General features: G+C 36.2%; 2 protein-coding genes across 7 annotated transcripts in view; one reads left to right on the forward strand and one right to left on the reverse strand.

Moving 5' to 3' along the window:
* Positions 1 to 9,023, forward strand: part of LOC126811866 (uncharacterized) — a 35,385-nt gene extending 26,362 nt beyond the window's left edge. For all 6 annotated transcript variants that reach the window (XM_056099012.1, XM_056099016.1, XM_056099015.1 and 3 more), the window contains 11 exons: positions 13 to 264; positions 676 to 888; positions 1,074 to 1,181; positions 1,396 to 1,497; positions 1,901 to 1,995; positions 3,077 to 3,277; positions 3,467 to 3,538; positions 3,966 to 4,074; positions 6,115 to 6,156; positions 6,369 to 6,440; positions 7,478 to 9,023. In XM_056099012.1, coding sequence (XP_055954987.1) covers positions 13 to 264; positions 676 to 888; positions 1,074 to 1,181; positions 1,396 to 1,497; positions 1,901 to 1,995; positions 3,077 to 3,277; positions 3,467 to 3,538; positions 3,966 to 4,074; positions 6,115 to 6,156; positions 6,369 to 6,436 — 1,262 coding nt within the window. In that variant the 3' untranslated portion in view covers positions 6,437 to 6,440; positions 7,478 to 9,023. The remainder of the gene's footprint in view (positions 1 to 12; positions 265 to 675; positions 889 to 1,073; positions 1,182 to 1,395; positions 1,498 to 1,900; positions 1,996 to 3,076; positions 3,278 to 3,466; positions 3,539 to 3,965; positions 4,075 to 6,114; positions 6,157 to 6,368; positions 6,441 to 7,477) is intronic.
* A 5,413-nt stretch (positions 9,024 to 14,436) lies between these two features.
* LOC126811870 (hemicentin-1) lies at positions 14,437 to 21,797 on the reverse strand. Its single transcript, XM_050537891.2, has 11 exons — positions 21,394 to 21,797; positions 20,700 to 20,969; positions 19,916 to 20,254; positions 18,915 to 19,169; positions 18,380 to 18,634; positions 17,846 to 18,100; positions 17,385 to 17,639; positions 16,880 to 17,125; positions 16,193 to 16,453; positions 15,165 to 15,431; positions 14,437 to 14,762 (listed from the first exon to the last, which is right to left on the reverse strand). Exons 1-11 carry the CDS (start codon positions 21,725 to 21,727, stop codon positions 14,671 to 14,673), a joined length of 2,829 nt encoding a protein of 942 aa, XP_050393848.2. The 5' UTR covers positions 21,728 to 21,797; the 3' UTR covers positions 14,437 to 14,670.
* Between the last annotated feature and the right edge of the window lie 1,048 nt (positions 21,798 to 22,845).

The raw sequence follows: 22,845 nt of genomic DNA on the forward strand, positions 1-22,845 counted from the left end.
GTATACTTTTAGGTAGCCATATATTTGTTCCAACTCTCAAAATATTGAACAAGGCAAAACACATCCTGGGTGGCGATACTGTTATCATTTTCTGTGAGGCTGATGTTATAAAGCCAGTTGGTCCGGTTTCTGTGGAATGGACATTAGATGGTGCTGCTGTTCGACCTTTGTTGTCATCAAGATTCCAAATCTCGACCGGATTTGAGTTCCCATGGCGATTACAGTCTAATTTAACAATTACAAACATTACAATGATAGACCAAGGTAATGAGATATTACTAACGTCACTAGATGTCACATGGCGATTTATATAAATTAAGAAGTCAAACATGTAATAAGATTATCAAGTTATTGCAGCAATATCACACCAAAATGGTTACAAACATTTAATAAGATTTATATTAAACGTGGTATATCAAGTTATTGCAGTATTATACACATCAGTAGATATTACTCGCAAATGGTTGACATTATACCAAACATTCGATAAGATTAATATTGAAATGGGAGTTCAAGGTAATGAAACATTACACACGTCACTAGATATTTTTTGAAAATAATTCAGTTTAATTTAACAAAGATTAATGAAGCACATTACTAGATATTGGTAAATCCGACATTAAAATAAGATTTACATTTATAAGGACATGCATTTGAATTCTGGTGGATTTTCAGGTACAGTACAATGTCATATTAGTGACCTAAGTCGTTATGGAAGAAAAATTGGGAGTATTCCTTTGGCAATTATTTCTCCCCCAACTGTCGGTGTTCCAAAAACCCAGTATGTCAGATGTGGTATAAGCATCAACTTAATGTGTGAAGTTTTAAAACCAGTCGGTGTATATACAACTTTGATGTGGGTAAAGGATGGAATTAATATACAAAATGGCAAGTATATAGTATAAAGTGATTTACAAATTAATTAAGTGTCTTATTGTCTTATTTTAAGGTTTAAGATAACCATAAAACAGTAGCATTTTCCTATGGTGAAGTCCAAGTACTGTTACGTAATATCTGGCTTATTGACCTGTAGTGTCTGTAGTACTATATTTTATTCTATTTCTGTTTTCTAGGTTCTGAATTGAACAGGGTCGTGGCCAGGGATACCAATTTAACATGTATTGGATTAAACATAGCCGGTCGGAGTAAAGGCAACACAACCAAGATAATCATCATTAAAGGTACCAAATATAGTATAAGTAGCTAAATGTTCTGGTTTCTTTGTATTGAATAATGAGAAAATCTTAAATAATGTAAAGACAAAGAAATGATTCTAACCTAGATTTATATTTTGTGACGCACTCTTCGACAACATTTTCGTATTCATTGCGAAAATACAAACTTGGCCTATTATGTGCCCTTTTCAGAAGCTTAAACGTTTTTCTATGATTTAAGGACCGCTAACCTGTCCACGTGATACTGATGAAAGAGGAACACATTGGTCGGAAGCGTCACAAGATGCCACAGCTGAACAGTCTTGCCCATTGGGATACGCAGGTAATATTTCACGCAATATAATTGAAAATACAACGACAATTTAATTCGTTTGTTACACCACGACTTGGCTGTATGGGCTAGTTCAGTAAAGAGGGGAATGTGACTGGCCGACCCCAGGGGACACCAAATCTAGAATTAAATTAAGCCTGTTCGTTTGGAAATGCCTTAATAATAGTAGACTTAAGGCTACCTCCTACGGTCACTACCTCCTGACTCTTCTTCGAATACCGTAGTCCGTGAGATATGTTCATGTACTATAATCAGGTTTCTATAGAATTCATTGAGGAGTTGACATATAGCTACGATATTCTGTCGCATATTTTTCTTATATTATCTTAATTGACAAACTTTCCCCGTCTTCATTAGCCCAGTAGGACTTTTCATTTCCGTTCTTTCTTTATAGGTAGTGTATCTAGATATTGTAATAGCGATGGGAAGTGGTTGACGGAAGATTACAGTTCGTGTATTCAAGCATCATTGACAACCATCATGAATCAGGTTACGTTATTACACACATTCACCACTTGTATTGAGCTAAATACAGCATGACAGTTTTTTTCTAATCTAATTACATCATTTTCTTGAGTTTAGCTTTTCTCGATATAAATTGAATAGTAGTTGGGATTCTGGACAATTGTGATGGGATATGCGATGCAAGAAAGACTCATTTCGATGTAAAAGAAAATAATCTGTTTATACAAACGGAATTGACCTTCAATCACAAAACTGTATAATGTAATTGACCATCCGACAGGGAAACATTCATTTTGACAGATGACAATTATATAAACGGAATTTGTTACTTATCTTCAATCACAAAATCATCAAATTCCTAACAGCCTAAATCCGTCCATAACAGATGTCTTATCACTCTCAAAATGTAAACGAGAACCCTCTAAATATGACCCGAAAATACCTCTCTTTTATTATATGGGCAAACGTAAAAATCAAATTATACATACTAGGCTGCAGTAATCTAAATTTTCATAAATTTACAAGACATATTTCAAATACTCCCGAATGTTCATGTGGTAATTCAATAGAAGATCCTTATCCACTACCTCCTTATATGTTCCTCGTATTCAGATGCTCGCCATAGAACAATCGACACAGCAAAACATTAAAGTGCTACTATGTGGACCGGAAACACTAACATACGACGAAAACGTGTCAATATTTAGCCAGGTACATAATTTTATCGAACAAACCGAAAGATTTAAATTTAAAAAAAATAGATGATTTTAATTATTTCAAATTTATGTTTACATGTAAATATTTTTATTGGGTTATGAGTACATATATATATATATATATATATATATGACTATTCATTTTTTTTCTTCTTGGTTTTTTTTTCAATATATTGTATATTATGTAATTTATTTGTAACCGGGAGAGGGGTTTATATAGGCTTTGCCTGTTCCCCAATCCCCTCAGTTTCTGAATAAATATTGTTTAAAAAAATCTTAATAGACCGTCCGAAATGCAATGAAGTGTAATAGACCTTCCGAAGTGCAATGAAGTGTAATAGACCGTCCAAAATGTATTTCATTTTGTTTATTTATTTGGGTTATTTCAGATTGAACAGGTAAAAGCCGGAATTTTTGTGTCCGAACCCGATAAGTTGCTAGCCAATCTCACCAAAATAACCAAACAATCTAAATTAGAGAAGGGCGAAATTCTTCATATGATAAGGGCTATGAAAACCCTGACACAAATTACAAATGAAACAACCCAAAACTCGCCCTCAGCCCAGAATAAAACTAAACATTTTGCTAAGGTAAGTGATTACACTATTAGCCCATATATTATAACATTTAATGTAAATCTAATTTTAACCTCTTGATCAGTGATCAATTTGAGTATTTGTGGGGTAGATACAAAGTATATAAACATTTTCACTTTCTACTGGAATCTTATTTGTTTGTACAAATCGTGAGTTCATTTGTATTTGTATTCATATTTGTAGGAATCAGTAATACTGGTCAGCGCATTATTTGACTCTGCGCAATCTGAAAATATGAAGAAACTTGAATACGAGGTAACAATATTCATCTATCTATACTAATATTTGTGACTGTCATTTGTCTGTCTGTCTGTTCTGGGTTGGCGGCTACACTAGGTCTGCCCCGAGTCTGAAATTTGGGGTATAGGGGTAGCTCGGACCGGGGAGTAACATAGGCCAGGTGGCGTTAGTCTACCACTTCCGGTTTCGGAGTTATGACCCCCGAGCGAAGCCGGGTATCCTGCTAGTAATTTACATATTATAGTCACAAGACATACAGCAATTAAAGGTCATTTGCCTAAAATCTAAAGGAACCAAATTCCATGTGAACAAAAATCCGGTGAAGGATCATGCCCATCGGAGACATCAGTAGACTAAGCTATTTTCTTTTATTTTTGTTGAACGTTTTTAAAACTATTTGGTGACTTTATTATCATATACGAAATATCTATAATTTGTTTAGAATAGCAGTATAATCCCAGATTTAATGGAAACGATGGACAAAGTGAGTAAACTAGTTGGGGAAAATCTACCGGATGGAAATTCCGAGACATTTCAATCCGAAAATATTGGTAAGATTTATAATATAAAGGGTGTTCAATACAAATCAATTAGTGATTACTAACAATGGGCTATTTCGTTTTGCAATATACTAAAAGATTATTCAATAAAAATCATCGTGATTATTATTGATGCGCTGTGTCGTTTTCTAATATTAATATATGTTTCGAAAATATGATTATTTTGTGTTTACAAATTGACGAGGAACCGGAAACATACCTGTTGATACTGATACAAATTCTGGAAAAAAATGCTCAAAGAGTAACGTGACTATTGTGTCGTTGTTTCGTAGTGTGTTTGCTATGTCAAAAAAGAAACGCATGGGCGTGGCAGTCGTCCTGCAGTGCATGTGACACTTGTGGAAGCGTCAGGGACACCGGGTTAAGCCGACATAGATGTCTGTCCTGTTCATCCCAAGGATATTCAATCGGGTTGACATATAGCGATCTTGGTGGCTATAACAGCAAATTAATGTTCTCATTCTGTAGGAAATCAATTATTACACGTGCCGTTTTACGTGCTCTTAATCATCCAAAATGGGAAGCATGTCACTGTTAAGAATTCCATCCCGGAAGTAAACACCTGTTAGGTTACTTTGTACGAGAACAAGTTCACTTCTGCTGGTGTAGGAGATGGCTTCCAACATCATGACACCTCTACCGAATGTTCCAACTTGCTCAAAGCAGTTGTTGGCAAAACATTCATTTCGACGCCTGTACATATGCTGTCTTCCATTTCGTGGTTGTAAATGAAAACGTGACTTGTCGCTTAACAATAATCGTCGCCAGTTTCCAAAGTTCCACCTTGTTTATTCATGCATCAGTGAACCCGTACACGTCGAGGTCGAGGTCAACAGGACGGGGCCAAAATAGGGTTTGTTAGCTTATAAATCAGTTTCTCGAAGTCGGTTCCGAATTGTTTGTGCAGACACCTTCACATACTTGGCTCTCGTCAAGTAATGAACCCACATGTAGCGATCTTGCATTGTACTGCAGTTGTTATACGACTTCTTCTACATCGGGGACGGTTTTATACTGATTAGAACTGCTGGTACTTACCTCAGAGGCCTGGAATAGTGCTCTGATGCACGTTCGTGTGGCGTATGACAACATACTGTGATTAACCTACCCGGAGGTGGATTCGGCGAGTTTAGTCTTGGTTTCTTGTCACTGTCGTCATTGCGAGCATCGTAGCTTTAAATTCTCACCACTACCGAAATCTTCGTCCCCTACTTTGCCGTGCATTCGAAAAAAATCTGAACAGTTCACACCCGTTTCCTGCAATGTACACACAGCTTGTGCTTAGATGACATTTGGGCATGATATCCCATTGCAGAAACATGGGCATGCGCCAACATTGTACAAACAACGATATTTTGTAAAACCCTTTTCTCCTGTCCACATCACCTATGCGTTGATTGTTTGACAGGGTATAGTTATGAAACGTAGTTAAAGCGTCGTGATTACGTAGTGTGTTTGTTGGGTATAATATTATTATTATAATCGTGATGGATCTGCATGATTACAGTACAATCTGTATTAATATCAACCCTAAACAAGGCGATATAGAACTAATATCAACCCTAATCCGTGTAACTGCTTACTATAATTAATCTGATCATTGGAAATAATTGCTGAACACAATATTCGTCGTGTTGCATAATGGAAATGATTTGGACTATTTGCATTCAAGTATGTTACACTAGGTGTTATTCTCAGTTTTAACAGTCATAACAACATAGTAATTTAAATATCATACCAAGCTAATGGTAATTATTGTACTCTAAAAGATCATAATAATAAAGTTATGGTAATTTAAAAGATCATAAAATATCATAACACGATAATGATAATTTAAATGATCAGAACAAGCTAATGATAAAGATCGTACTTTATCATAACAAGCTAGTGATAATATAAAAGATCATAACAAGCTAATGATAATTTAAAAGATCATAACAAGCTAATGGTAATTTAAAAGGTCACAACAGGCTAATGATAGTTTAAATAATCATAACAAGCAATCATGATTATTGTATTTTTGTATTATAGGGGTTGTCTTTTTTCATCTTCCACTTTGGCTTGAACAAAAAGGTAATTAAAATATATCCATATTTTTTTTTTAAAGTAAATTACTGCATTTTAATCCAAACCATGTTTCTACAATATTTTAATATTCAGAACGCACGAAATACATACAAATTTACAATCATAATGTCAATTTAAATGTATGCAAAAAGATTCATAATTGATGGTATGTAACAACTTCCAGGCCGGACATGGAATTTATTCAATTTTATTTGCAGGTGAGAGAGGGCTTTGTCATACATCATCGACTTCTTTCAGGACCGTCAAGTTCCAGGTCAATGTCTGAAAATGTAAGTAGAAACTTTGTGTAAAGAGTAGGCGATGAGTGTCTGTGTGTGTGTGTGTGGGGGGGGGGGGGGGTCATAAGCCCCGTTATCGATGAAAGTCGTAGGTTTGGTCTCCATCTCGGCTTGTATATAACAAGGTGGAATGAATGAAATGGGGTTTAACGTCCTACTTTTTTGCTCCTATACTGGGATAATGAAGACGGGCATACGCCATACAGTGTGCTATAAGGGAAATTTTGAAAGGGCAGCGGCACTATCGCCTACTCTTATATCGAATTCCAACTGCCAAGGGATCTTTTACGTGCATTCTAACGTATACACGGGACCTCGGTTTTTCGTCTCATAGGGAATTGTAAATTCACACAGGATTGTGCTTAGCTGAGTAATTGATCCCTGCGTAGGCAGTTTATCTGCTAGAGTCGAAAGGATATAAAATCCCTACACAATGACGTCAAAATTTTAAGTAAAACCAATATAATGATTTACTTAAAGGAATGATTCATGTATTCATGTAAACAAGACATTCTCCGGGAAATACATTTTAATGTGTACTTATGATAATTAAAATGTTTTGTCCACTAAAACAACAATATAACGAAAATACAAATTGGTATCCGAATGTGTGACGTCATCCAGTGAAGAACCAGTTAACTGTTGACAAACACAGCCTTGTCGCTGAAATTCTATGACCGGTACCAATATTTCTCAACCAGAGAATAGCCCCGTTCCTTTCCGCTGGTATTCGATGTGGGTTTGGTTATTTTAAAGTGGGCCCAATTCCGATTTTGCCGGTCTTATTTAAACACTCTTAACGTTTTACATTTAGGCATGTCGTCTTTAATGCTAGTCCATTCTAACGACAACAGTTAATCTAAATTTTGAGTGGTTGAGTATTATTAAATACCAGAATATGGTGCCGTCATTATATTATTGTAATAGAGCATGTAAGCAAAATAGCATGCTTGAGTGACCTTTTCCTTTCACAGATTTGACGTTACTCTGACTGCAAATTAACCATTTTGACCCTTCATCAATTTCAGCATAGGCGTCTTTGCAGGAAGTGACGTAACGGAAAAAACTGAAACGAATTCTGGTGCTCATAAATATGGTGAAACTTTTGCGGATTAAACACTGGCGATGACCTTTCATCTCCCTTGGTCAGTGAAATGTAAATTGGTATAACCCAAGAAGAAGGGATGGCCAACTTTTGATAAAAATACCTTATTGTATTCCGAACTGCTCTTCAACAGACTTGTAATGAGGCTTGATATTGATTTTATTGATGATTAATTGCATGACATTTTGTTTTTATTATTTAATTGTTCCTAGAAGCACCCGCAATGCCTCTATAAAGAATGTATAATCCCATTTAATTTGATATTGTTAGTGTTATATATTTAAGATAAGCGTTCAATTTGCTGAATATTATTGATATGGTTTTAATCGCCTTTGACCAAGTTAATTTGATTTGATTTTATTTATATCTAATATTGTTATATTTTACCTTATATTATAATGCTTTTGATCAACACAATGCTTAGGAAATATTGATGTACTGCACCTAAATAATCAAGCTGATCACCAGTGAATATTCGCTATTCCGCTACAATCACTGATAAGGATGACATCGATGCGACTTAATGAGCCACAAATATTGACTTTTTTCCTCCGACAAATTAAATTCTAAAACATTTCTTTATGTATTAGGAAAATAAATAAAGACGTTTGAAGTATTTGGATGTAAAATTTATTTCCTATTTATTGTAAATGGATATTAAAATGAGTAAAAGGCAACATTCTGTCGGACCAGTAACGTCATGTGTAAAGAATGCACGCGCCATTGAGCCAATGATTGACGCCGCGTGATGTGACGTCACATGTTGAAGGCAGTCATATTTTACAGAGATATTAAAAGACTTTCGTAATCCTCTGTGAAACAAATTGCCTGATTGCTAGATAATACGTTATGTAGATTTCACTGTACAAATATTCTGTACATTAATTTGATTTTTTAAAATTTTTCTTATATTGTTTATATTTTACTTTAGATTAAGGAATTCATTTGAAAACAAAACCCCAAATAAATGTATTTACACAATTTTGTAATGTCCATTCTTGTAAAAATTGATATATTTATTAGGGAGTGAAACACTCTTCTTATTTTTCGGATTTTCTCAGAGACTACAAATGGTCATTATATTCAATCGGTGGAGACGTTTTTTTTTGGGACAAAAACTGTATTTTTAACATTTAACAAAACTGTTTTTTCCTTAATTGTTAAGAATTTTAATTTTTAAACTTAATTCATCAATAGTAAGAAGACATATGATCAATAGATATATAAAAAACAATTTCGGATCCATTGTCCCGAAATAGCCAATTTCGCATGAGTCTAATTTTAATTTAAGGCTTGACCAATAGTTAACTGCTGTCCATTTTATGAATTTGTGCCATAAGAGTGGTTATGAAGTTTTTATTTCTATAATAATTTTAATCGATATCGTTATATTGACAAACACTGTATATTTGATTCGTGATCGCAAAATATATACATTAAAGAATTTAACTAAAATTGATACTACATCATATATTATTAAGTGGTTTATTTTAAATGACCCTCTCGGCATTGGAAGTGGGGTATTTGTGATGGCTAAACTTGGTTTCTGTTCTGTTATTGCATTATCAGATTACAGGACAGTCATATACGGAAACCAAAACAGTCGAGTGTTAAGGTATAAGGTCGTATGCATATCCTTGTAGTCCAGTTAATTTGCATCTCCAATAGAAGGGTTGGTCTCACCGCCTTAACTACGTACAACGTGCATCTTGTGTTGTAAAACATGGTTAATCTGTTGATCTTTGCAAAAATGCGCGGTAATTGGACATTGTGTCAATTGTATTTGGAAATTGATTTTTAAAACAACTATTGATGCAAACAGAAAGCGTTCAAAATGAAATGTTAGTTTCATGAGGAGCAATCCAAGTACTTTTTGTGCCAATATTGCTGGAGTCCTGCGATGCCGTCCTGGAGCTTATCAGCTCGTTTGTAATCAGTATAAGAGCGGCGCCAGTTTGTGACTAGCTTGAGTGGAGCCGGTTGTGATGGTTCGCGAAGAGCGGATTTTTTGGTTGGCCTCGTATCTGTGTTGGCCTCGTATCGTTTCAATTTTCAATCATAAATCAATTAAATTCAGAGTGGGAAACTATGTATTGTTTAATGGTCGAGAGCGAGACATTAAATAATATATTGTAACAACAATACAGATGTGACGTGACGTCATCCTTTGATGTTGGCGTACCATTATTTCAAATAACCGTACTCCAACATCAAAGGATGACGTCACATCTGTATTTTAATTAAACGTATGATCTCTTTTATAGAAATGAAATGAAATGGGGTTTAACGTCCTACTGTTCTGCTCCTATACTGGGCTAATGAAGACGGGCATACGCCATACAGTGTGCTATGAGGGAAATTTTGCCTGGGCAGCGGCACTATCGCCTACTCTTATATCGAATTCCAACTGCCAAGGGATCTTTTACGTGCATTCCAATGTATATACACGGGACCTCGATTTTTGGTCTTATCCGAAGGACTAGACAGCTGTCCTTGTCAGGCCCTCCGTTCTGCACCACTGACAAGGGGAAACCACGTCGGAAAATCTGGATGAACTTTCTCGGCCAATGCAGGGATCTAACTCTTTTATAGAACTGTATGGTGTTTAGCAAAAGCGTTCCACTGGGAGTTTAAGTCATAATGTTCGGGGATGAATTGTCCTCGAGCCTGATTGTACATCTCACACAAGGAACAATTTTATGGTTACACAATAACTATGTTTAATACTATGCGACGTTTCGACGAGGATACGCTCGTCTTTATCAAGCAAACCGTCGCTTAGTATTAAACTCAGTAATTGTGTATCCATAAAATTGTTCCTTGTGTTAATATGTTCCAATTACTAAATGCCAATCAAAGAAGATTGCATATCTCGTTTAAGTAATACATTCTGAATGCAACATGACCAAATCACGACGATATTAGTAATTGAGAATGATGTTGCTACGCGTAGTATAAAATATGGCTTTCAGTATAAATCCCACAGTTCTAACTGTTAGTGCCTACCGCTTTCACACTGGAGGGGGGGGGCGAATCATAAGACATGTCATTGAGTCAACTTGCGTGGTTTCGAATCCTCGGTTGTACGTGACAAGGAGTAGGGTCGCCTGTCTAACCTCGTGGGTTTTCTCCAAGTCCTCCGGTTCCCTTCCACTGCTAAAGACCCCTACGCGCAAGCGAATTATTGAAATAAAATTAAACCATATGTTTAGTCCCGAAATGACCTAGTTTGTGTCGAGTGGACGTTAAACCCCATTTCTCTCTCTCTCAAACTCTCTCGCTTTCACACTGCCATCAGACAAGTATGGTACATAATACTTATATACTCATATTTATGTCGTTATTTGCACAAGCACACCCAAGCAGATATTTGTGTACTCCGTTTTGCTTAATTACATATTAATGGCAACAGTGAGACTGATGTCCCCCGCGGAAATCCCAAAATATAAAATATATAGATGACATATATCAATTAATTGCACATTTATGTTTTCCATAAGTATTGAGCAATCAAACTGATTATCTATACTTAGTCTAAGCAGAAAATGTTCACGATCAAACTAAAGTCAAAGTTTTGAAATACCTGGTAACGAAACTATACTCTAAGTTTCATGCTTATTATCGAATTTAGTGAAGGTATTCATGTAATTAATGAAACTACACACCAAGTTTCACTTAATTAGAACTAAGTTATCGTGTTCCAAAGCATCAAATAATTAAATTGCTTATCTCTGCTTCGCCTAAGCATTTACCTAAAAAAAAAACTACATTAAGTTTGGGCATTCTTGCTCAATCAGAAGGAGAGTTATTGTGTTCCAAAGTCTCGTCCATTGGAATTGCTTATCGCTCTGCTTACCCTGAGCTCATTATCGAACTTTGACAGACGGACAGACCCATTTTAATAGGTCTGTCATTCAGTCAACTGCCGTGGTTTCGATTCCCCGGTTGTACGTGACAAGGAGTGGGATCGCCTGTCCATCTTCGTGGGTTTTCTCCTGGTCCTCAGGTTTCCTCCCACTGCTAAAGACCCCTACGCGCAAGCGAATTATTGAAATAAGATTGAACCATGTGTTAGGCCCAAAATGACCTAGTTGTGTCGAGTGGACGTTAAACCCCATTCCTCTCTCTCTTTGGGCAAAGAAATATGTCGCTATCAAACAAAACTGAATTTCTGAAAATAGACTACTTTCAATTTATTTTCTTTATCGAAGGCCCGGTCCGATTAGCCTTACTACGCATGTGGTTTCACTACAGTCGCGGTCATCAACGATTTTTCTTTATGTACATATGCGTATACTCGATTCCCCATTATTGTATGGTGACTTATTGTATGCCAGGTTGATTTCCGCTCATGTCATAATGTTCCGGTTCGATAAATGTCGAGAAATGTATTTGGAGAAATGTTTTTAGAGAAATGTTTTGCAAGATTTGTATTTGGAGATTTGTATTTGGAAATTTGTTGTTCGAGATTTTTTTTTCGTTGTATTTCTTTGATGAAATGTAAATGTAGGCTAATTTTGTGATTTTCTAAAAAAAAAAAATATTATCTTTATTTTAAGATACAATTAAGTTAAACAAAAATACATTTTACAAATCTGATGTGACAAATGTCTGATTTGTAAAACGATTATTGATTTTAAGATACAAATGTTAATTTTCCTGTACAAATGTCGAAATACGACAACAAATGAAGAAATAAGAGAGAGAGAGAAATGGGGGTTTAACGTCCACTCGACACAAACTAGGTCATTTCGGGACTAACATATGGTTCAATTTTATTTCCATAATTCGCTTGCGCGTAGGGGTCTTTAGCAGTGGGAGGAAACCGGAGGACCCGGAGAAAACCCACGAGGTTGGACAGGCGAAGAAATAAGAATTAAGGACTATAAATTAAGAACTAAGAACACTGAATAAAGAGCTGTTTGGTCTTCCATACTTTCGGACCATGTGGTTTTCGTCCAAAAAAATATATTTTGGGCCCCTAATCTATAATATGCTTATCAAAACAACTTTCGGGCTATGTAGTTTTTGCCCACCAAAATATATTTTAGCCCCCTACATGTTTAGAAATGTAAAGTGCAATATATGATCATCAATTTTACATTTGCATCTACTTTTAGACATAGGACCCACCTCATGTCAATCCCCACCCCGTATCTCGGAAAAGGCCCCTCACACACCTGATCACCACACCGAATTCAAATCTATGTAAATAAAAACTGATATTAGCTCTACTTCGGGGTGAAAAAAGTAGGACAGATAACACAGAAAAGACTATTGCTCTATTCTGCTATGACTGGGCTAACGAAGACGGACGTACGCCATACAGTGTACTATAAAGAGAAGTTTGCCCGGACAGCGCTTATATCGAATTCCATCTCCCAATGGATGTTTTACGTGCAGGCCAATGCGTACAAGGTTTTTCCTGCCATCCGAAAATATTTTAGAATATGTTAATTATTAAAGAGAAAAATCTTAGTTACAAAAAATGTTTTTATTGCTGTACATATAGGTCAATAGCATTATTACACCACAACTATCATATAAAAGTAGCTTTCTCGCGAAAAATATACATTTCATGTCGATAAAAACTGTTTAAATAGTGTCCATTATACATATATATTCATCACATAAACAAACCAATTTGAGCAAAAGTAAGGTTATGCTATAGCCAATTTACTTTATAATCATCGGCTATCATTCATTACTTATTTATAGAGCAGGAGCCCAGGGGGGTTAACCTAGCTGAAAAGTGTACCAATTTTCTCCTATATGGTATCAATGTATGTATATCTGGTATCATCAGAATGTAAGTCTGCCGGGTTTCTGGTGGTGGGTGTGGTATTCCACGCCCAAAATGCCATGCCCCCAACTAGTCTAGATTAGCTCAAAAGTGTACCACATGAAAATCGCACAGCAAAATACCGTACATCTCCAGGTATTACAAAAATACTCTGACAGACATTTCTAGTGGTGGGGTACCCCTGACAGAGATATGTAATTGTAAGACATTTGTAGTATCCCTGACAAGAGTTATCTAATTTCCAGTCGATAGCTAGGCTAGATTAGCTGAAATCTGTACCACCTAAAACAGCTTTGGAGTTGTTCAGCACCACCACAGGAATCATGAATGGCCACTGCCAGACAGTTTGTGCGGTGAGTAGCCCCTAACAGACACGCCCAAAATAACACGCCCCCTAACTAGGATAGATTAGTCGGCACTGTTCCTGTGGTCCAAACAAATTAAAAATTGTGCCAGGATGCGTAGAATACTAATACCTAGCACATATGGAAGAGGCGATAAACTGCGGTTGTAGGAACAATTTTATTTTTCAAAAACGCATTTTTAGCCCCATAAAATGTTTTTTGCCCAAAAATCAATTTCTTGCAATCGCAGTTTATCACATCTTCCATACGTGCTAGTTATTTGTATCCTACGCATCCTGGCTAAAAATCTAATTTTTTAGAACACGGGAACAGTGCCTACGAAGCTAGCCTAGTTGGGGCGTGGCATTTTGGGGCGTGTCTGTTAGGGGTAACCCACCGCACAAACTGTCTGGGAGTGGTCATTCATGACTCCTGTGGTGGTACTGAACAACTCCAAAGCTGTTTTAGGTGGTACAGATTTTAGCTAATCTAGCCTAGCTTTGGTCTAAATATTAGATAACTCTTGTCAGGGATACTCCACCACTACAAATGTCTGGCAATTACATAGCTCTGCCAGGGGTACCCCACCACTAGAAATGTCTGTCAGAGTGTTTTTGTAATACCTGAAGATGTATGGTACACTGCAGTAAGATTTTCATGTGGTACACTTTTGAGCTAATCTAGCCTAGTTGGGGATCATGGCATTTAGGGCGTGGAATACCACACCCACCACCAGAAACCCGGCAGACTTACATTCTGATGATACCAGATATACATACATTGATACCATATAGGAGAAAATTGGTACACTTTTCAGCTAGGTTGACCCCCTGGGCTCCCGGTCTATTACCAGTATTTGTTATGAGTGCTTATAAAGGGCTGTATATAAGAAAATAAAAAAAAAATACTATGTTATGAAGTCCAAATTGACACCGGGAAATCTCAAAGTTAACATTAAAATATAACATATCAATAAATTCTTAAAGCATATAACAAACATCCCACAGTTATCATCCAGGAAAAGACAGGTGTGCTTCCAGATCCAGTTCCAGAGATAGTTACTGAAGAGGAAAATGAAAATGATTGAACAAAAACACTTATAATGTTTATTGTAGATTAAGAACACTACAACACTATTTTTGAATAAATTATTATCATTATCCAATGATTATGGCCATCTGAAAATAATACCTTTTGTTACTGATTATCGACAGATTAAATTAAAGGTGGCACATTGCAGATCTTTAAAGTAAAGACTTTTGATACAATGTGACTCAAAAAGGGGTGTATAAAAATCCAGGCTGATACGAAAAAGATATAATACTTATGAATATATTTATCTAAGACACATAATGTTCTTAATATCTATTTTACTTTTATTCTGACATGTTTGGGCATTAATAGTTGGTCAAATATAGTTTGGGGTTAAATGGGATTTAAATGTCGCCATGGTATATACTCACCTTTAACAGTGAACTCAGTAATTTTCTCGATTGGACCGCCCATTGAATTACCAGCCGAACACGTGTATGTTCCAGCATCATCCATTTCTAAAGCTGATAAAGACAAAACACCATTTGAAGTTGTAAACACTGTCATTCCTTTGCTCCATTGAACTATACAGTCGGGAACACAGCTCACGGAACAGCTTAAGGTAAGACTCGATCCCTTGTCATAAGAGGACAGGTTGGGTGTTCTGTGAATAACCATGCGTTCTACATCTGGTGCATCTGTCAAAATATTGAAAAATGAAATGAAATGGGATTTAACGTCCTACTGTTCTGCTTCTATACTGGGCTAATGAAGAAAGGCTTACGCCATACAGTATGTTATGAGGGAAATTTTGCCCCGACAGCGGCACTATGGTCTACGCCATACAGTATGTTATGAGGGAAATTTTGCCCCGACAGCGGCTCTATGGTCTACTCTTATATCGACTTCCAAGTGCCAATGGATCTTTTACGTACACGCCAATGTATACACGGGACCTCGGTTTTTCGTCACAATCGAACGCCTAGACAGCTGTCAGGCCCTCCGTCCGCATCACTGATCAGGGAGAAATCACGTCGGAAAATCCCAATGAACTTTCTCAGTCAATGCCGGGATCGAACACACGACCCCAAGGGATCTTTTACGTGCATTCCAATGTATACACCGGACCTCGGTTTTTCGTCTCATCGGAAGGACTAGACAACTGTCCTTGTCAGGCCCTCCGTCCTGCATCACTGACAAGGGGGACCCACGCAGGAAAGTCTGGATGAACTTTCTCGGCCAATGCAGGGATCGAACACACGACCTCCAGGCTAGCGAGGGAGCATTTTACCCACTTAGGCACCGTGGCTCCCCGTCAAAATATGGAAAAAAAGACAGGAATGATTATAGCATCATGTGACCCAAAGGATCTCGCCAATTCCAAAGAAACTCCAAACTAACATTTGTAAATCCAAGTTAGTTGATTATCTGAATTAGTTACAGTTACTATTCTACTCACGTTTAATCGCAACCTCGATTGATGCCGATTTTAACATGTCGTTACTTGCCATACAAGTATAAGTCCCAGTGTCAGATGTCGCTACATTAGTAAGAGTGGTCTCCCTTCCCACTGAGAGAATGTTGTTCTGGTGGTCTTTCCACACATAATTACAGCTTTGTACAGGCATACAATCCGCTTCACACGTCATAGTTATTGAACTACCTGGTTCCATTGTTGATGGTGTGCCATTTGATAGGACGACAACTGTTTTTATATAACCTTTAAAAAAACACACACAAACAAACATGTACACCCCACAGTACAGCAACAGGTTGTAAGCACTGCCATTCGCTCCTAAATGGAGCAATAATTTGAAGCATAACCACGCCTTACACAAATAAAAGTCAAACCTGGAGATAAAACACACAACAAACAAAGATAGCAAGTTACACTGACCACCAAACTATTATCATATCAAGTGAAAGCTTCCAGTTCGCTATACAGTACCGCGCCTGCAATAATACGTTATTTTAAATTTGCAACAAGGGGGGCAGTCCAAGAAAAAAGGAATATTTGTCATACATTGTATTATTCTAGTATATGTCACGACCGACTACCGTATTGACAAGATATTTCAATGTTAGTACATTCGGTGGTCTTCCGTTATACGGTTTATCAGATAATGGAAGATGATAATTAGCTTACTTTTAACTACAACATTTGAAGAATCTGTGACACTTCCAATAGCATTGCTAGCCGTACAGCTGTAAGTGCCATTTTGAGTGATAGGGGTAGTATAAGTAGCACTAGTAGAAACTACCACGTTGTTATATTCCCATCTATAATTACAAACTGGTTTACAATCAGATGAACAGACAAGACTAACATTTTCTCTATATTGCACAATTACAGGATCTTCAGTTGGTGTTATTATAACTGGTGATGGTCCATCTGGAAACAAAAAGATAAACTACACTTAGTGGTTATATATGTAAACGGAAGTATATGAGTCATTTGTTTAAAAAGTAGATAAGCGACCATCCGTTAAATTTGTTTTGAAAGCGTTACATAATATTCACAAAGTAACTTTAAGGGTTCAAATTTAGACATTTGTTCACTGAATAGATGATACATATGAATGAAGCCTCACGATCTATCTGACTGGAAATGGATTGAATACAGCCTAGTATTACCAAAAACTAACACTTACAATTAACAGCAACGTTGGTAGATTTAATCGCACTACCTATGACGTTGGACGCTGTACAGGTATAAACACCATTTTGGCTATTAGTAATGGAGTTTATAGTATAAGTAGCAGAAGTTGAAACTATAACATTGTTATAAGTCCATGTATAATTACAATCTGGTTGAGAATCAGAAGAACAGACGAGGTTTAAAGATTCTCCATTTGTTATTGTTACTGGATCTGATGTTGGAGTTATTACTACTGATGATGGTCCATCTAAGATAATAAAAAAACATATATCATTTTCAACGACATTCATTTACACATAAACGTAGGTCGATTGTAGTTCTTCTCAACCACAAATAATCCATTGCTCATCAACAAAATATAATTGCATCATAAAATGACGGATTTATTACACAAACGTACAACAAATATTTATTAGCACTAATTATTAAATTTAAAGAAAAGAACACACGTACAATTCACTTGAACATTAGTAGATTTTGTCATGTTTCCTAATGTGTTGGTTGCTGAACAGGTATAGATGCCACTTTGACTGTTACGAATGGTACTGATGATATAAGTAGCAATATTAGAGACAATAACATTGTTATATTTCCAGGTATAACTACAATCTGGTTGACAATCAGCAGAACAGTTGAAGCTTAGAGATTCTCCATCTGTTATTGTTACTGGGTCTGAGGACGGTGTTATTTCTACCGTTGATGGTCCATCTGAATTAATAATAGTAAATAATCCATTTAAATGACATAACAAACTTCACACTGTAGTTTAAAACCATTAAAATGGCCGTATTATAAATTATCTGCCCGCGGAAGGAACTTTCAAGCTCTGGTTAGCCAGATTTCTCCAAGTCAAGGTTGCATTTCCTTTAGTACTACCAAACAATTTCCAATGTGACCACACCTACAGAAGCACACCAGCCTGGCTCGATAGGAAGAACCGTTGACTAAATAATCATATTAAATCAAAAACAAAGTAAAAAAACTTACAATTCACTTCAACATTAGTAGATTTTGTCATGTTTCCTATTGTGTTGGTTGCTGTACAGGTATAGATGCCACTTTGACTGTTACGAATGGTACTGATGATATAAGTAGAAATATTAGAGACAATAACATTGTTATATTTCCATGTATAACTACAATCTGGTTGACAATCAGCAGAACAGTTGAAGCTTAGAGATTCTCCATTTGTTATTGTTACTGGGTCTGAGGACGGTGTTATTTCTACCGTTGATGGTCCATCTGAATTAATAATAGTAAATAATCCATTTAAATGACATAACAAACTTCACACTGTAGTTTAAAACCATTAAAATGGCCGTATTATAAATTATCTGCCCGCGGAAGGAACTTTCGAGCTCTGGTTAGCCAGATTTCTCCAAGTCAAGGTTGCATTTCCTTTAGTACTACCAAACAATTTCCAATGTGACCACACCTAGAGAAGCACACCAGCCTGGCTCGATAGGAAGAACCGTTGACTAAATAATCATATTAAATCAAAAACAAAGTAAAAAAAACTTACAATTCACTTCAACATTAGTAGATTTTGTCATGTTTCCTAATGTGTTGGTTGCTGTACAGGTATAGATGCCACTTTGACTGTTACGAATGGTACTGATGATATAAGTAGAAATATTAGAGACAATAACATTGTTATATTTCCATGTATAACTACAATCTGGTTGACAATCAGCAGAACAGTTGAAGCTTAGAGATTCTCCATTTGTTATTGTTACTGGGTCTGATGATGGTGTTATTGCTACTGGTGATGGTCCATCTGAATTAATAATAATACATTTAAATGAACAACTTCATAATTTAGATTAAAACCATTTGAAATTTGTATATTCTTACATGGCCATATTATAAATCAGGCCGCTGGACCAATTAGCCCAATGCTTGTATAAGGGCAAGGTAAAGTGACACCATCTTGTTGCATAGTAGTCTCAACACCAACAAGGCTGAAGATATTATTTCCCAACACAGAATAGTGGCCCTTGGATACAAACGTCCAAAATAAACTCTATTACTCACAATAACTATTTCACTGTCAACACCCCTTTAATTCGTACCTTCGCGTGTTATCACGTAAACGAAAATTTCAGTTTCATCACTTTTTTGTCCAATCGCGGTTACACCTACAGACAAAACGATAAAACTTGGGGACAGCTATTATCTCTCTATTTATACTCTGATCTATTTAATACAGTAGTCGAGTCTTAGATTTTCGAATTGCTTTCCTATTTCCTTGTAGTGTGAGATTTCCACGTCTTGCTACCACGATGTTTGGATCCGCCATTTTCTTTTTCAATCTTGAAAATGACCCTTCATATCTTTAGACGAGTGATGCGAAATAATAAAATCGTTAAAGGGCAGGTATATTGCCTTACTTTATTATTATCACAGAGATACAATCCGCCACTTCGAATCACCATATGCGCCACGTTTGGTACATGCGCAGGAGGTTGGCCATCCCTGCCATATATTACATGGAATTACAGATAAAATGATCAATATACTCACATTGAACCTGTAATTGTATAGATTTGTAAATTCCAGTGTGAGTATTTGATGACCAGTCATCTTCAAAATGGGTACATCTATATCTCCCAGTCATTGTACGATTAGCCATGTTGATCACCATTGAGTTTAATTGTCCAGTGTTATAGAATGCATCCCATATATTTGTACAGGTTATACCATTTATGTTACTACATAGGTAGTAGTTACCAGCACAGGTTATACCATTAATGTTATTACATTGGTAGCTATCAACAGAACACGTTATTGTTATATTGTCTCCTTCATTAACTGTTATAATATCACCCGGTGGATTGATTGTTATGGAACTTCTGTCTTGAACTGTATGATTAATATATTTTTTAAAAAATTACAGATTTGAATTGATAAAACAACTCAATATAAATGCATATCTTATGTAGTTATGTTTATTCAAGTACAACATTTATTTTTATCTGAATGTATGAAAATTGTACTTTTTAGTCCGTGTTTATTTGTATTCCAACAGAAAAAGTACACAATCTTACTTTTTGGCTTGACACACCATACAGTTTGCTATGGGGGGAATTTTGCCCGGGCAGCGGCACTATGGCCTACTCTTATATCGAATTCCAAGGGATATTTTACGTGCACGCCAATGTATACACGTGATCTCGATTTTCGTCCCACCCGAACGACTAGACAGCTGTCCTTGTCAGGCCCCTCCATCCTGCACCACTGATAAGGGGAAGCCACATTTCACAGAAGAAGCAACAACTGAAATATTTTACAATGTCTCAATACATACCGTATAATCTTAATGACCGTTTTAGCTCCGAACCATTATAAGTGGCAATACATGTATACAGCCCTCCCAGAGTAGAGTTGATATTATTTAACGAAAGCTGACTTGTTGATGCTACTAAATCAGTTCCTTTCATCCATTTATATTGACAGATGCCAGTACATTCGGCTGTACAAGTTAAAACATCGGATTCCTCGGATAGTAAAGTTAGCTCATTGGTTGAAGATATAAAACCAGTTGAAGATGTTATCTTAATATTTTTAATTCCAGCGTCTTGTAAAAAGAGGTATTATTATTATCAACCATGTAAAGATAAGAATATAATACTAACATTAATCGCCAGTGGGATTAACGATTTTTACAGTGCTGTTCACACCTGTCGGGGAATAAATTGCTTGGATTGTATTGCCAGCGTAAATATTAGAGTGTTTCAATGTTTAACTTCTCACTTCCCAATCGAAAGACTCTACATTAGATCAGATATTATTGACACAGGTACCTTTGTTCTTTACTGCAAAAACCTAAATATACTATTTAAACTTATGATCGTTCTCTATTTTTCTGTTCGACTGGCTGCTTCCTTTTCCAGAGTTGCAGTGTTGGGTGCTATGCGAGTTCACACCCACACAAATCATTTACAGGTGATTGGTTCCGGATGGAGTTCAATTAGCCCGAAATCAATAAAAAATGTACCTACCTGTTGTATTCAAATACACACTATCACCTATAGATTTGGTAAAATCTGAACATCCCCAATATCCTGTATCTCTCCCTGGGTCGAAGTTGTTAATAGTTAGAATACTTATTGTCCAATCGCTTAATGCACCACTTCCAGAACCACATGTTATTGATATATGGCTTATATCAGGGGCGTCTGTTTCACTCAATCTAAAACACCCATTCCCATTCATGAAGTTTGTGATCACACGAGATGGACCTAGCCAGCTTAATTCGTCTTGGGCAAATGCAGAACATGTTAGGGTCACTGAAGCACCTGTTGTAACAGTGGTTTCGGATGCTACTAATGTCATGTTTGGTAACTGTACAGAAGGGGCTGAAAAGATTTAAATATGGCATCGTTAGCATGAAAAGTATAATATGGTTGACAATCAGAACAACAAATTATAATTATGATTCTCCACTCGCTCCGATGGTGGTGCTGTTACTATACTACTGCTGGTGGTCCACCTGGGGTAAAATTAATAACAGGTCGTCTTAAATTAGATTGTTTTAAACATTTTAGTGTATAGCCCAATAACACATTCTACAGTATATATCGGTTGTGTGATAAATTTCATAATCTACTGAGCGATATCTCCTTGGGCAATATCGCTTTATATGTATTTGATTGGTCAATTAAAAAGGGACTACTTTTTTATTAAAAAGGGACTACTTTTTTATCAAAAAGAGACTACTTTTTGGATCCAGTAATATTATTGGAGGAAAGTTCTCAATTACCATAAACACATTCGCTTCGTAGTGGCTTTGAGCTTGAAGGAAACACCGCGTCAATATATAGGACTTCGCAACGGGTGACTTGCTGTCAAAAAATGATGTATCACTACGCCGTAATGTAATGAGGTTCAATAAAATTAAATCTATACCAAAGAATTATATTCATTCATTTGTGCGCGTAAGAAAGGGTTGGGTGGAAAATAAAATCTCCTACTAGTTTTTTTTATCTTCGGGACGCATTACGTCTTACGCGAAAAACAGAGAAGCATTGAGAACCTAAACAGATCGATAGTTATGGAAGAAAAATTGATAAATTATTTACTCAACGTTTGGAAGAGTGAAGAGTATACTTACAACATTACCAAGCAAGTGACAATTAAACTAATCAATTCGCAAAAATGAAATTGTTTATACAAATGGGCTTCATAATATCCATAACTAACTAAATAATCATATTAAAATTTCCATAAACCTTACCATTTACTACAACATTAGTAGATTTTGACTCAGTTCCTAGTCTATTGAAAACACTACAGGTATAGATACCACTGTGACTTGTATTAATATTATTGATGGTATAAATTGCCATAGTAGAGACCGTAACATTGTTATATGTCCATGTATAATGACAATCTGGTTGACAATCAGCAGAACAGTTGAAGCTTAGAGATTCTCCAATTGGTATTGTTTCTGG

Source organism: Patella vulgata, chromosome 2, assembly GCF_932274485.2.
Source record: "Patella vulgata chromosome 2, xgPatVulg1.2, whole genome shotgun sequence".
Classification (NCBI taxonomy): Eukaryota; Metazoa; Mollusca; class Gastropoda; family Patellidae; genus Patella; species Patella vulgata.

Excerpts from the sequence above, each read along its gene's own strand:
- LOC126811870 (XM_050537891.2), bottom strand. The coding sequence starts at position 21,727 with ATGACATTAGTAGCATCCGAAACCACTGTTACAACAGGTGCTTCAGTG. Across the intron at positions 18,635-18,914 it reads TACTAATGTTGAAGTGAATT|ATGGACCATCAACGGTAGAA; the intron begins GTAAGTTTTTTT and ends TTATTAATTCAG. Across the intron at positions 18,101-18,379 it reads TACTAATGTTGAAGTGAATT|ATGGACCATCAACGGTAGAA; the intron begins GTAAGTTTTTTT and ends TTATTAATTCAG.